Source organism: Bos taurus, chromosome 15 (assembly GCF_002263795.3).
Source record: "Bos taurus isolate L1 Dominette 01449 registration number 42190680 breed Hereford chromosome 15, ARS-UCD2.0, whole genome shotgun sequence".
NCBI classification, from domain to species: Eukaryota; Metazoa; Chordata; class Mammalia; order Artiodactyla; family Bovidae; genus Bos; species Bos taurus.
In genome coordinates this window covers 22,043,539-22,058,578 of record NC_037342.1, presented here as the reverse complement: position 1 = coordinate 22,058,578, position 15,040 = coordinate 22,043,539, and the positions used below count along the sequence as shown (strand labels likewise).

Genomic DNA, 15,040 nt, shown 5'->3' with positions numbered 1-15,040 from the left:
GACCCCTCAGTTTGGGAGCTGTCTCAGTGCTGTAGCATGACTCAACTGGAATGGTCTGAGTGAAACCAAATCTTAAATTTGCTGCCAGAAAGTAGCATTTTTTTTTCCTCTGCTTTTAATTTGGCCACACCTCACGCAAGTGGGATCTTAGTTTCCTGACCAAGGATCAACCCTGTGCCCCCTACATGGAGTCTTAACCACTGAACGGCCAGGGAAATCCCCAGAAAGTGGGATTTAATACTGCCCTTTCACTTGGGGTCCAGCACTGAAACAAGTGCCGAGTGAGTGAGAGTGCCCCAAATGCCTCAGCAAATGGGTTCTCCAGTCCCGGGGGCACTGAGCTGGTTCCTATCGGGAGGGGGACCATAGCCTGTGTGTGTGTCTGGTCCCATGGGCAGGGGGGCCGTAGTGTATGTGTTCTGCAGAGATGTGCCATCCTGAGTAAGTGCCAGTGTCCCCTTGCCCTGCAGCTTGCTTGTCCCGGGGCGGGGGGAACCCGAGCTCCCCCTCCTGCTGCAGAGACCCTCGCCTGGCTCCCTCTCTGCGTCCATCAGTGAGTGCCGGTGGCAACATCGCCCCCCCTGCACCCCAACCCGTGTGCAGACTGCAGTCGGCTGTGCTCTGGCCAGCGTTCTCCAGCACTACCGTGTGCTTGGGTGACTTCAGAGCAAGGTATTATTTACCCTGCTGACGTCAATGAGAACATATTATCCACTGTCCTTCTCTGCAGCCTGAAATGAGCACCAGAGCTCAGGGAACACAGCCACCATCCATACTTTTCAAAATTCCACCCAAGGCCTGACGAGGGAATCGCTCTGCTTCACCCGCCTGCCATTCAGATCACCCGGGCTCTTAGAAAACAAGTTGTTTTTATTTTAATTCAAGAGGGTTGGAAAGGTAGAAACAGTACATTTTCCTTGCAGAAAATTACCCCATTTAAATTACGTTTGATACAAAGATCATTTATTAAACTGTATTTTAAGCAATTTTCTAACATTGAGTGACAGGTTACATTTTGATTTTTTTCACATTGGAGCTATTATGATTTGCACTCAAAATACCAAAGCTATTGAACTCACCATTTTTTCTTAGTAATTAAAAAAAAAAGCACACAGAAAAAATAACTACAATTAGATTAATTTTATCAAAAGTAACTCTTTCACAAAACCAAACATCCAGCAAAGACCACCCTCCTCCCTTCAGAAATAAGCAAATAATTTTGCCCTTTCTACAAAGTGCAAATATCTCTATCACTTTTGTTTTCTAAATTGCAACCCCAAAGAGAAGCAAACCTCCTTTCTCTGTGGTTCTTTTGCCTTCAGAGATTTTGGTGGAGGCAGATTTCTTTTGCCATCAATAGTGGGATGATATCACCACATGAATTTCCTTGACTGAGCAAATCTTGAACAGATAAGCATCTCACAGCCCCTAGCAAGGCCCAGTTATCTGTATTTGCTAATGTAACATTATTCCAATCTGGGGTCATATTTTTCCAGGATGTTATTTTGTACTTCTATTTTTAAAGCTTCTCCCTACCCACCCACTTTGCCTCTGAAGACAGAAGTATTCAAAGTATGTTATTTTTTTAACTCTATGGGCCTTCACTGTAAATATGCTCCACCCCCCTCCTCAGGACTGTACTGAGCTCCTGATTCTTTTCTAAGCAGGACCCTTTCTTGGGGTTGAGTCTGTTCGTCTGCAATGGTGGCTAAAGCTGTGCAATTGGACCCCTTGGCATCAAGAAAGGGTGTGTCCTATTACCAGCTTCTGCAGGAAATTATTTTATTTTGGGAGATGGAGAAACGAGGCATCTCTGACATGAGCCTGAGCATCTGCAGTTAACTGGACACTGAAAGACGGCTCCTGTGGGCTCTCCGTCTCCCTGGGCCTTGCTCATGCATGGCTGTTAACTGGAGGGCAGCCCTTCCACCAAAGCCAGGCAGCAGTCGATTGGGAATAAGGTTTCAGGGACAATGTCACATTTATTCAGTGCTTAACCAACATGGGGCTTTGCTTATATAGCTGTTTACTCGTGAGATGCCTCAACTGCTACTGAGGAGGGAAGAGCGTCCCAAGAGCCTCCCTCAGCTCCTCTACTCCTGAGCTCTGTGGCTTGGACGTCAGTCTTCACAGAGCTTTGGTTTCCTCAGCCGTAAAAAATGAGGACTAACTGCTCAACTAATTTCATAGTACTGCTGTGAGGAATTAGCAGAGATCACTTGTGAAAGTGCTGGGTAAATCAATGAACAGATAGCTACTGCTCTTTTCGACAGATGAGCTGAGTGCCTGGCAGGAACCAGCAAACCTACCCTGACTGTGGGCAGCGCTGCTGCGTCTTTCTCAATCTCTGCAACAGCAGGTGCATGACTCTGCCCAATGTGTTGAAATCTGCATATGAGATGTGGGCAAGATGGTGGTATAACTAGGGCAGCTGTGAGTCTTCTGGAATCAGCCAGGCCACCTTCATGGGGAGGAGCAGTGAAACAAAGATGGGAGGGGCACTGTGAGGCCAGGGTCTCAGGGTCCAGGGTCTGGGGGGTGCTGGGGAAGGCCAGCCTGGGTCCCCTCACGCCTTCCAGGGGCCACGGGCTGACAGCGCTCCGTCATCAGCCTCCTCCCTGGGACCACAGGCCAGGGACCGCCGCACTACCAAACCTGTTAGAAGGGATATGCGGATTTGTTAAATTCTTTTGGTCCCAGTTTAGAAAGAGGCAGATGACACCGTTCTTGTCTTCCACACATCACTCTGAAGACAAGTTCTAGAAAAACTTCCAGAAGCAATAAAATGATCAAAGATCCCTGTCTGTACAGTGACTCCAACTTACTACCTGTTCTCCAGGTTTTACCTTTGATTTCTAGGCACAAAGAGACCGAGTGGCTCGCGTGGCTTCCGAGGAGGCAGTAGAAGCAGACCAGTTTAGGGGTCCAGGTGCAGCCAAGGTCAGCCCCGAACAGACTCCGCCACTGCTCACGGGACCAATGTTGTCAAAAGACCCTACGTATTGTCTCAAAGGAGAACAAATGTGAAAAATTAGCTGGAGTGAGATTTCTCTTAAGCCAACTGAAGTGTGACTCCTCATACAGGCTTTTAAATGTGATTGTGGCTAGAAAATTCTGACCCCAACACAGAACCCAGTATTAACCTGGGGCTTGACTGCGGCTGGGAGGACCCTGCCAGGGAAAGCATTCACCTCCTCACGTCCACACGTGGTAACTGCTCGCACCTGAGCAGGGCCTCTTTTTGACCACTACGCACTTGGACCCCTGACCGGCCAGAGCCAAGGCGGCTGCTTTTTACCTCCCTTTCGTATCTGGTTGGCCAGCCAGTCACGCTTCAGCTGTGATCACACCCTTCTTCCCAACTCTGGTAATTAGGCAGAATTCATTTCTCTAAGACCCACCCTTTCAGGCAGAGAGGAAACGGCCAGTGCCGCCACGAGAGGGCGCCACTCCCTCCCCGGCAGGGCGCGGGCCCCCCGTCCCTCAGCGGCTCCCGCCAGCCCCAGCAGACTGGCTCAGGCACAGCTCCGACGCTGAGGGCGAAGGGGACGCCGACTGTCTGTCCTTGGAGGTCTGACGCGGGGAGGGAGGAGCCCTTCAGCTCCGTCTCCTCGTCCTCCTTGACGGGCCCCTCATGTGGAGACTGGAGGATGGCTGGCGTGGAGAACCTTCCTCCTCCTCCTCTGTTCCCAAGGCGGCAGCAAGGTGGCGGGGAGGATGGGGCGTCCGTCGCCGTTTCGGGAGGGCCCTCCACCCGCGCCTGCTGTGCTAACGTGCTCTGTTTGCCTTACAGGGACCCGCATATCAGCTGCACGTAAATACTAGAGACACATTTCCCCAATTGGACACTGCAGAAATAGTGCTTTTTCTCCCAAAGTATAGACTAATATCCCGGATTTAAAAGAGAAAGCATAAACGAAAATAAAGTACCACACATATTGCACTTTTTGCTGAATGAAGTTTTTACCTCACGTTCGTCTCACCAAAGTGTCTTCAGAGGAGCCTGGTTTACAAGAGGGTGATGCTGCTAATGGTTATCATACAGTAGTGTACACACACTGGTGTGAGACAGACTGCAAAGGCGTCGTTTCAGAGTACCTCTCTTATAAAAAGAGTAGTACAAGCCTTCTTAGTGTTACTTTAGTATTTGTGAAGAGAAAACAGCTTGGAGGCTCACACAGGTCACTAGTCAGGGGACAGAGCAAAGGAGATAGTCAGATGGGGGTGGGAAAATGCCTGACTGAACAACAGAACCAGCCTCCTCTCACCAGCTTACATTTCAGAGAATACAGATCGTTATGGAATTTATTGATTTCTGCTTGAAATAAATGAGAAAAGCAAACAGGAGCTTACAACACAGTCCAGCAGGATGGGTCATGCTCCTTGCCCGCGGTCTGCGGTCTGAACAGACCCGGGCACTGCTGGGTGCTCCCCAGAGCCTACCTCTGGGGCCGTGACACTCCCAGAGCCTCTGCTGCCTCATCCGTCAGCCCAGTGGTCCTGCCGGAGCACCCAGCTTTCCTGGGCTCAGCGGCTCATGGCCTGGTCTGCAACTCTGCCATCCTAGGGACTCTGAAATGAGAGGCCCCCGTCTTCAATCCGGAAGGCATTTAATTTCATAAATATTATAGCACTTCTGTAGAACATTTTGGGAAAACATCCTTCAGTCTAAACAAATCAAGCTTGTTTTACAACTGGCTTATTTTGCAAAAACTTAGAACAGATTAGAGATCTTAATGAAAGGATCTCTTAGACGATGTTGCCTATTTCACAAAATCATCCATCTTAAGCATGAGGAGGAATAAACAATTCGTAGAAGGAGCCTACTTCCTTCTTGGGTTTCTGCTGCGTCTTATCCAATCACAAAAACAAGTCCTCCAAACCGCCCTCCCGTGCTCACACCGAGTCCAGCCCCGAGCAGAGTGCCTGCGGAGCGTCACCAGCACTGAACCCCTAGACCCTGCACGCTTCTCCTCGCCTGCCCTGGACACACACTACAGAGGAAAGGCACCTTAAGGGTGTTTTCTAGATGCAGCATCAGTGTAGTATCTCTCTTCTCTGTGCTTTAAGGGAGATGCTTTGTGCTTACGCGTTCATCTGCTCACAGGACAAGCCATTCTAAGGGACAGAGACGAGAGTCTTTGTACATAATACTGAATTTGTATCACTTGGATCTTACGGTCCCAATGACAGATTACTCATTATTTCTAGGTTACACAGTCAACTAGCTGTGGCATCTTTTTCACGTACTCTGAAGACTGAATTGTAAGGGTTCAGTTGTACGAGTAATATATGTTTGGCAGATGAATCTGTTCAAATGGTTAACACATCTGTGGTCTTCTGAATATTGCTGTAATACTTGAACATTTCATTACACGTCAAAACTCTAAGGAAATTAAGGATGTGATTCCCACATGGTGGAAAACAAATTCTGAAGTGACTTTGGATTTAGCGTTGACGTAAATGGAAAACTGTTGGTTTCTACAGAAAAGAAATTGTTAAAGCGTGATCTGGGGGAGGGGAAAGGCACAGCACTACCACTTCACATGGGAGATAAAGTTCATTTTTCCTCGTCCTTAAAATTTCTAAGCCCTATATGAAACTGTCCAAATATACAAAGCTCAATAAACAACTAGCAACACCTAGTGTAAAGTCAAAGTAGTTATTACATTTTTAAAAGAGACACGAGGTTCCCTACAGACCAACTGCCCCAAACCGGAAGTCTCCACAGAAGACCGTGCGGGAAGAGCCCGTCTTCCCCGGCCCGGGGCTGCTGCTCTCGACCGATTCTTGATTTCTCGCCCCTGGTCTCCACTGCCGCGTGTCTCTCGGTTCCACAGGTGACATCTTTGGGAGCTCTCAGGACACTCTGACACTCTGGAACCCAGGGACCTTCCAAGGAGGTGTGTCACCCACGCTCAGACGGAGGTGGCCGCCGGTCTCAGGGGTCAGTGCCCGCTGTTCCGAAGTGGACCCTGAAACAGAGCTCAGGCTCTACCGTTTTGAGTGATCTCGGGAACACCATGCATCAGCAGCTCAGAACTTAACGATTCAGCGACAAAATACAACTTTATTTCCTGTGCATCAGTTTCAATATGTATTCTTGATTTGCCTTTGAGGAACATGCTGTTGCTTGTTTCAGTGAAAAATATATTGCCTTTTTTTTTTTTTGCCTGCATATAATGGCACATATTTTTTTTCCTGCTTTCACCGAGGTTTCCCTTGATGAACTGATGTAGTTCTGTGTAAAACCTAGGTCTGGATGTTTTTTTCTTATTAAACTTTTGTTGGTGCCTCCAGAGCTGAGAGCTCGGTCCACTTGACCTAAAGGCATGAGCTGCAGCCGACAACCACGTTCCAGCACTTGCCACAGAAAACCACGGTGGGACAGAGCCAGCAGGAGGCGACACCTGGCTGGCCGGCCCTCCAATTCCAGTTGGGTGACTTGACTTCTTCCCCATTAGGGAGAGGGCGGGAAAACGAGCTTTCAAGTTTAAAAGGCTGGAATGAAAATAGAAAGACAACACTCTTTTCACCCAACCCGCCTCACTTCCTGTGAAGCTGAGGTTAATTTACCAGGACGTAGCCGCTGTGCTGTGGGTCCACGGCTTCCAGCATTTCACAATCAAAGAGTCCGGGGAACTCGGAGAGCGCCAGAGGGTCGTAGCCGGAGGGGGCCTCCTGTAGTCCTGAGCTCCTGGGACAGTCCGGCCCGTCCATGCTACTCTGCGGGGTTCCATCCGCGGGGTACTGACCGGGAGTGGGGTGCTCGGGCTCCGGGGTGGCCGCGCCCGGCAGCTCACAAGTCTGATAGAACTGTAAGGGGGCCGGGGCACCCCCCGACGGTGGCGGCGGGGGCGGCGGGGCCCCGCGGGCCCCCGGCGAGGCGGGCAGCGGCTGCAGCCGCATCTCGGGGTATGGGCTGAGGAAGGGGCTGAACGGCATGTGCTCGGAAGCCGGCTCCAGGACGGGGCTCAGGGGCTGGGTCAGGCTGAAAGGCGGCGGCGGCTGGGAGGGCTGCGGCGGCGTCTCCTGGTGGGGAAGGGGCTGTGGGTACGAGCTCTCTGCTATCTGCATCTGATTAAAATATGCCTGCAGCTGGGACTGTTTCTGGAGGAAGAGCCGCTTCTGCTGGAGTCTAAGTTGGCAATACCAAAAGAAAGAAGTTTAGGTCTTCTTCAGTGACGGCAATTCTAACGTAAATCCAGTATCAGTCATTAGCGTCCGTCCTCCCACTTCTCTCTTTCCCAAGGCAGGAAAAAAACAAAAAAACAAAAAACGGGGGTAGGAACCAGTCATGTTTGGTTTCTTAAACCCTGTCTTATTTTTTGTCCCTCAATTCTGGCTCATCCCTCCGTGCTCAAGTGAACACAGTGAATTCCTTTTCTCTAAGACCCTTGGGTTTTTCCTCCCTTTGAAGCAAGGGGCTCACTCCCCATCGTCGGGTTCTGAGGCGGGGGTGGGCCTCTGGAGGACCATGGATTAGGGGATGTCTACCTTGCTTAGCTGGTAAAGAATCCGCCTGCAATCTGGGAGACCTGGGTTCGATCCCTGGGTTGGGGAGATCCCCTGGAGAAGGGAATGACAACCCACTCCAGTACTCTGGCCTGGAGAATTGCATGGACTGTATAGTCCATGGGGTCGCAAAGAGTCGGACACGACTGAGAGACTTTTACTTTCACCTTGGCTGAGATGCTTCTACTAGGGAGGCCGGACAGCACCTATTACTACAAGGGAGGCTGGAGGCCTCCTTTCCAGTAAAACCCACTTAAACTGCATTAGCCCCCAGGTCCTGAATGCTTAGGCTTATTCACAGACCAGAGGGGAAACACCAGGAGAAAATGAAAACAAAGCAGGCTTAGGGCTGCTCTTCTCTGACAGGCCTATATTCCACGGACAGTGGAACATCCGAATTAGCATATGGAAACCTGTTGTCCTGGTACAGGGAAATTTTAGAGGGAAGGACAACGCACCCAGCTGAAGTCCGCCACAAAGAAAGGGACCTCTCCGGCCGACCACCGTCTCTCACCTATGTTCTTGCAGCTGCTGTTCCAGGCTCCGTGGCGGTTCTTTGCAATAAAGCTGACAGGTGTTCTGGGCTTTTGACAGAAGGCTGGGCTTCTAGAAGAGCAGAAAAAATACAAGCATGACATGTTGTCATCTAGGACACAGTCATCAGCCTGTACTTCTGCCTGGAGGATGAAGCCACGTGAGTCCTCCAGAAGCTGCAGGCTGCAGGGACTGACGCTTGCTCGCTGAGAGCACGGGAGAGCCTGGGAGAGCACTGCGTCAGCAGGCCTGGGTGGTCTCAGTTCCAACCTGCTTTACTTTCCTGTCTCTAAAGTCCTCCAGGACCAGGAGGTTCATGGAGACTAAGAACAATGAGAAAAGTGGAGTTAAGTCTCTAGCAAAGGCACCTACTGAATGAGCAAATGATTCATTCTTGGTGGGATCTAATATTTTCAAGCACCAACAGAGAGCTTATGGTACCTTTTTGCTAAGTATTAAGAGGCATAAGGGCTTCCTGGGTGGCACTAGCAGTAAAGAAACTGCCTGCCAATGCAGGAGAGACGTCAGAGATCCAGGTTCGATCCCTGGGTCAGGAAGATCCCCTGGAGGAGGGCATGGCAACCCTCTCCAACATTCTTGCCTGGAGAATCCCATGGACAGAGGATTCTGGTGGTCCAGGGTCACAATGAGTCGTGACTGAAACGACGCAGCATGCACGTAAGAGGTGTAAAACAGAAGCAAAGAAGCCAGAGTTCCCTTCCCTGCTGCTCAGTGGCAGTACCCTTTCCAGGGGTCTGAGGACAAGCCTTTTTCTGCTGCCAAGATAGAGCATAAGGCTAAGTTTGAACATGTTTCTAGAAACTACAAATGCAGAGTCAGACCTGCTTGCCTATAAAGGAATTAAGCAGCTACCCAAAATAAATACCAAGCAAAATAGGTTCCTGCTGTGCAGAGAGGCAGAGTGGGGATGATCACGGTGAGCCGGAGCGACAAGGGGGAGGAGGATCCCACCTGGAGTCGGTGCTGCAGGTACTGGGCCTCCAGGCTGTGGCGCTGGGAGAGCTGCGGGTGTGCGCTGCCCCCGGGGAGCGCAGACACGCTCTTCTGCTGTGGAGGCGCTTCCTCCTGGGGAGCGAGGGGGGGGGACACACTTTCAGTTTCCCACGTGGGAGAAAGTTTCAAATCTGAGTGAAAGCACCTTGGCAAATGTCCAAGGGGAACTCCAGCTCTGTTAAGACTTAATCCTCAAGGCTTTTATGTAACCAGTAGGCTGAGGGTCAATCACTTTGCAGAAGAGGAATATGGGCTTCCCCAGATGGCTTAGTGGGGAAGAATCCACTGGCCGATGCAGGAAATGTAGGTTTAGTCCCTGGGTCGGGAAGATCCCCTGGAGGAGAAGTGGCAACCCACTCCAGTGTTCTTGCCTGGAGAATCCCATGGACAGAGCAGCCTGGTGGGCTACAGTCCACGGGGTCGCAGAGTCAGACCCGACTGAGCGACTGAACAACAGGATGAATGCATGCTGTTTACCCGCAGTAAACGATGACCGAGTCAGGACAGGAGCAAAGGCCCCTGCCGTCACCAGCAGTTTATTCCCTTCATGTGGCCATCAAACGCACTAATATTTTTGATGTACTGAACATGGGCTCACATAAAATGAATTACATAAACAGCCATATTTTTTTGTACTTTTAGCACAAATAACTCACAATATTTAATGAAGTGATATCACATCAAAAATAAATGTCAACAAGCTTCTCATTTATGTTATTACTGGTAATCTCTGTGTGTGTGTGCGTGTGAACGTGCATGGTGGAGGGAGGGAGTTCCAGGGAGACTAAGAGGGAATCCATATAGAATCTGTGCGATGAACTGAGCAGAGCATGAGTGTCTAGGCTTCCATGTGGTACTGACCACCTGGGCCAGTGGGGGTGGGCCTACCCAGCCTGTCAGGCAGACAACAGCTACCCAGAAAGCTTTCAGGCTGCAGGCTTTCCAAAAGGACGTGTCTGCTCCAGGAGGAGGAAATCCTCGGAATGAAATGACACACCTTTAGGACAGACTCATGCCTCGTTCTCACACAGCCATGGGGGCAGGGCCCAGAGCACCCACCTGCGGGCAACTGCTGGCCAGGTCCTGGAGCTGAGCGGCGGGAGAGGCCAGGCTGGGGTCTGCCTCTGAGCCCATCTGCTCATAAAGCAGCTGCACTTTGTTCAACTCTAGGATTCCTTTGGTTCTAGCCAGATTCTGAAGGTGTTGTCTAAATGCTACAATTCCTGAAAGAAAGAAGAGTGGCCAAATGGTTTAAATAAGACACAAGGCCTTTCAAGTGAGCACAGGTATGAAGCCAACATGGCAAGGGACCCCATGGAGTCCCACAGACACGCCCAGGGCCAGCGGAGAGCGCACCTTGGGTGAGGGAGGTGTCCGACGCCCGGCGGCCCTCTCTGAAGCTCACTGGAGACCTATTGTGGGCCTCGCGCTTCTGGGCGCTCAGGGCCTGCATGGCGGGGTTGGCAGGTCTCAGGCTCACGAAGGGAGATGTCATGCGCGGTGAGGGCGGGTTGGCTAACATCATGTCCTTGAGGGAAGGGTTGTCCTCAAGAAAGTGCAGGTCCCTCTGAACAGACCCCATATCATACTCAGAGTCCACACTGTCAAGGGAGGGGTTGTCACTCATGGAGAAAATTTTCCCTTGAAGAGAAAAAAACAAAACAAAACACCAAGATCACCACCAATACACAGCATCTTCTTGGAACATGGAATACAAAGCATGCACGGCTACCATGTCTTCCACCTCCAACCAAAATGTTTTTTCAAAACTTTTTTACATGTCAACTGAATCTTGTGTGGGAAAACACTTCCAGAATTTGGGACTGTACAATCTTTGCCATTCCAGAAGAGCCAGAGTCCTTGATGTGCTACGTAGCTCTCGGATGAGTCCCAGGAGTTGGGTGTGGGGGTGGGGGGCAGCTCACAGACATTCCAGTTTAATCTCTGTGAGTTGCTGAGCAGGCCTAATCTCAACTACTGCTGAATGCTGTCCACAAAGGAACAGGACACAAACCACATTCCAGGAACTGGCTGGTATCACTACTATCTCTTGCAGCAGACAACACAGGATGCTGCAGAGACTCCCTCGGTGCTTACTAGAAATCATACCTGAACCAGGCACCACGACCAGCTGATTGGTCACTTCTGACAGCGTGTGCCGCCTCTGCCCGCCGCGTGTGGACTGGAAGGCGTCGAAGGCCTGACTGGGGTCTTCCTCGGCTTCGCCTTCGGTCTCCAGCCCTTCATCGATGGAGGTCTCCATCATGTTGCTCGGCAGGGACTGGCACCCCTTCCTCGCCAGGATGGGAGGCACAGGGTCCAGGAGACAGCCGTTTACCTACATGTCAGGGGCAGAGGGATGCGAGAGGATGCATCAGTTGCTGCGACATTTGAAAAATCCGCAAAGGCAAAAATGTCAAGAGACCTGCGGCCAATCAGAAATTAAGTAAAATATTAAAAATGTCCATATTTGTTACCAATGCCAACTGTGTAGACTAGAAGTTATGGCAAGTCCACTGCAGCACTAAGAGACACAAGCCCGCTATGTCCCAAACTGGCGCTGCCTCCCAGGTTTCTCTGAGTCATCATTATTACAATAAACAATTTTTTTTAGTGGTTTCCAGATGAATAGGGCATATTAGCTTGAAGCCTACCAGTTATTATTTTTAAGAAGGGAAATGAAGAGGGGGAAGATGAGATTAAAAAACATTCTACTGCATGGCTCATCGCTAAGAAAAGAGGAGTCATCAGCATTCTTCTAATTTCCAACCACAAAACATACAGGAAGGCTCCAGATATTTATGTTCAGAATCTAAGTACCTGCACATTTGATTTAGTCTTCACCTGGGTCTATGGACCCCAGGAATGGAAAAAAGAATTCTTTAAAGATGTACATAACACAAAAAGGAGTGAAAAAAAAAAAAAAATCCAAATGGCAACTGGCCAAGCCTTCCATTATAGAATAACAAATGACTCACAGGCCTGGAATTCCAGCAGAGGTTAACGAGCACCAAGGCTCTGAATTCTCTTTCCTCCAGCAATATACTGGGTATCCACGCTTCCTACCCCAAGGGGAAGAGCTCAGCACAGCTCCTGAGTGAGAACTCTGCCCGCCTCTGCAGTTGCCAAGCAAACCACCTCGAGGCGGGCAGGAACGCACACAAAGGGGAGTTGTGGTTTCAGTTCTGGCTGTAAAAGCCCCAGTGAGGAGACAATTATTTACCTCATTACCTTAACCATTCCCCTGTGGACACCAATCCAGCTTTCTCCTGTGAATAGCTGCTCAGGAGCAGCCAGGCGCTACACTGCATTCCCAGCAGCACTTTCACCTGGAATACACCCGCGAGAGCTATTGTTTCCTCTGGAAGCAGGAGAGGCTCATGTATGTGAGAGGGGACGTGGAATTGACTGTGCCAGATGCAGGCAACTTTCCTCTTATGGCAACCACTCGGGAGGCGCTGTGAGGCCCTTTATTTGGAGAGGGAGATGGGTGACTCAGATGGTTGTTTGCTTGGGGGAAGGGACAGTTATTCCATAAAAAACTGTTCTGGGGCTAGAGCCATTACTAGGATAAGGCGGCTAATGCACTACAAGGTTTTAAAGTGACAAGTGGTCGTTCAAAGTGAAGGATGACAGATGCTCTTTCCTAGACCGAGACAGATCATGGCACTAGGAAACAACAGCTCTGAATGCTGGCCAGCAGCAATCAGGCCCGCCTTCCCCCTTCCCCAGACGAGTGTTTCCTTTTCAGGACAGGACTTCAAAATACAGTGTGAGTGGAAGGTACATTTTCCAATAAAGTGCTTTTGCCTTTCCTTAAACTCGATCAATCACTTCACTCTGCTAAGAGACCTCACATGCAGTAGGTAGCCTACACGTAGGAGTCAGACCCTCAGAAACTCCACCCCTAACTAATAACACCCCTGAGCTTACCACAAATACAAGATTCTAGTACAGGAGATTGGTAGACTGTTACAGACTGAATGTTCGGATCTCCCCTTAAATTTACCCCCTAACTGGGGTTAAGGGAAGCCCTAACCCCAGGGTGACTGTATTTGGAGATGGAGTCTCTAGAGAAATGTAATTAAATCAGGTCTTAAGAGTGGGGCCCTGATCTGGTAGGATTAGTGTCCTTACACAAAGTGACCCTAGAAAACTCTTTCTATATATATAAGAGCATAGAGGAAAGGCCATGGAAGGACATGAGAAGGCAGTCCTCTACCAGTCAGGAAGAGCCCTTACCAGAAATCACCACAACCTTGATCCTGAACTTCCAGCCTCCAACAACTATTACGAAAATAATCTTCTGTTGTCTAAGTCACCCAGCTTGTGGCATTTTGCATGGCAGCCTGTGCTAACACAGCAGACTAATGCATAGTACAGCCAGTGAGTCTGGAGGCTGGAACATGCCTTATTTAATTCATATCTTAAGTGCCTGGCAAGTTTGTCATATATTGAAGAGGATTAAACCTCAGCTCTTATTAGGCAAGTTGCTTAACTTCTATAAAGCTCATTTTTTTCCCACTTGTAAAATGAGAGTAAAGTTTTCCAGGAGGGATAACTAAAGCATTGTATATATTATCATCATTTCTTGACTGAAGCTAATACTTTATAACAATAAAATTGTTTAAAGCATGAGAATAAAGCAACCTTTTCTTTTGAAGCATTTTTACCCTCTTGAGGCAAATTAAAATAAACAAATAACCAGGTAAGGAAGGAAAGAACTGGATAACCCCAATTCTGGAAATTTATCCTCAGGAAAGAACTGGATAACCCCAATTCTGGAAATTTATCCCAGGAAATAATCAAAGCTAGTCAAAAATTTAGACACAGGGATATTCATATCCCTGAAGCATATATAAGGCAGCAAAAAAAAAAAAAAAAAATTAAAGTACTTGGTGTTTAAAAATAGGGGAGTAGTTAAATATGGGTACATCTAATATAAGGCAGTTGTTAAATATAACCCATGCTTTCAAACATGATTTCATGGTATGGAAAAAAAATGCCCATGATATATTATGTAAAAGCAGGTTTGAAATTATATATAATAGAATAAGATTTTGTTTTAACAAGACTACCTACGTGCTGAGTCACCCTATACTCATCCACCCACCCATCCATCTATCTATCCATCTATAACATACTCTAAGGAAACATGTCAAAAATGGGCTTACCTTTGTTTTGGGTAGGGGGATTATGAGTAAGTTAATTTTTTCCTTTATCCCTCTCTGAATTTTCTGTGTGTGATTCTGATTGATCTTTTTTCATTATAAACTTAAAAATTCAAATTCAGAGGAATTTCTCCCCTTGACTAAGTCTTAGAGGTTAAAACTATTAAAGGTTTTGACGATCTTTTTTAGACTCTGTCTCATGTGTGCTACCTTTATAATTAAAATATTAAAAATGTCAGTAGATGTGGAACAGCTCTACTTCACAGTTTCACAGTTTCCTTCCACTCTCCAGCTATGAAGATGGTAACTTGGAAAATCCTTTTATTATAACCTCTAATAAAATGTTAAAAGTATCTGTGCGTGTGTGTGGGTAAAGTCCATTATCCCCCAGAAACTCTCAAAAAAGAAAGACTAACCCTTTAGGCTTGCTCTGCCCCCTCTATGGGCCTCTGTGCTTCCCAGGGGTCGTGGTGACTGCTCAGAGTTGGATGACTGTCTCAGAAAGGTGCTATCTTTTGCAGCAATCCCAAACCCATGTTTCCACACAGACTCCCTGAAGGATTTTACTGACAGTTTTAAGTTGAAGTTGAAAACTTCCGGAAGGGAAAGAGGTGAAACCTCTGAGAGGCGCAGTACCTGCCACCAACTGCGAGCAGAAATGATGGAGCAACACATCAGTTACTCGGCATCTTTGAGACGACAAACAGGCACTGGAGTGAGGGGTACGAAGCCAGACCAGCAACAAAGGGCCGGTATCTCTGTCGGAAGGTTTTGCGTGTGCGCTTATTTATGGGCCCAGAGAGAGA

At 48.6% G+C, this 15,040-nt stretch overlaps 2 protein-coding genes across 7 annotated transcripts in view; one reads left to right on the top strand and one right to left on the bottom strand.

Annotated features, from left to right (window-relative positions):
• PPP2R1B (protein phosphatase 2 scaffold subunit Abeta) overlaps nucleotides 1-3,943 on the top strand; it is a 35,340-nt gene extending 31,397 nt beyond the window's left edge. The window contains exons 16-17 of one of the 3 annotated variants that reach the window (XM_024975742.2): nucleotides 2,860-2,940; nucleotides 3,794-3,943. In XM_024975742.2, the coding sequence (XP_024831510.1) occupies nucleotides 2,860-2,940; nucleotides 3,794-3,901 (189 nt within the window). In that variant the 3' untranslated portion in view covers nucleotides 3,902-3,943. Of the gene's footprint in view, nucleotides 1-2,839; nucleotides 2,941-3,793 lie in introns of all 3 variants that reach the window. The other 2 variants (XM_059875085.1, XM_059875084.1) reach the window with 2 other exon arrangements.
• Nucleotides 851-15,040, bottom strand: part of SIK2 (salt inducible kinase 2) — a 129,931-nt gene continuing 115,741 nt past the window's right edge. Inside the window, exons 10-15 of one of the 4 annotated variants that reach the window (XM_059874912.1) lie at nucleotides 11,173-11,401; nucleotides 10,420-10,704; nucleotides 10,123-10,286; nucleotides 9,022-9,135; nucleotides 8,030-8,121; nucleotides 851-7,242 (exon numbers count right to left, since the gene is read on the bottom strand). In XM_059874912.1, coding sequence (XP_059730895.1) covers nucleotides 7,218-7,242; nucleotides 8,030-8,121; nucleotides 9,022-9,135; nucleotides 10,123-10,286; nucleotides 10,420-10,704; nucleotides 11,173-11,401 — 909 coding nt within the window. In that variant the 3' untranslated portion in view covers nucleotides 851-7,217. Of the gene's footprint in view, nucleotides 7,243-7,973; nucleotides 8,122-9,021; nucleotides 9,136-10,122; nucleotides 10,287-10,419; nucleotides 10,705-11,172; nucleotides 11,402-15,040 lie in introns of all 4 variants that reach the window. The other 3 variants (NM_001192277.3, XM_059874911.1, XR_009490585.1) reach the window with 3 other exon arrangements.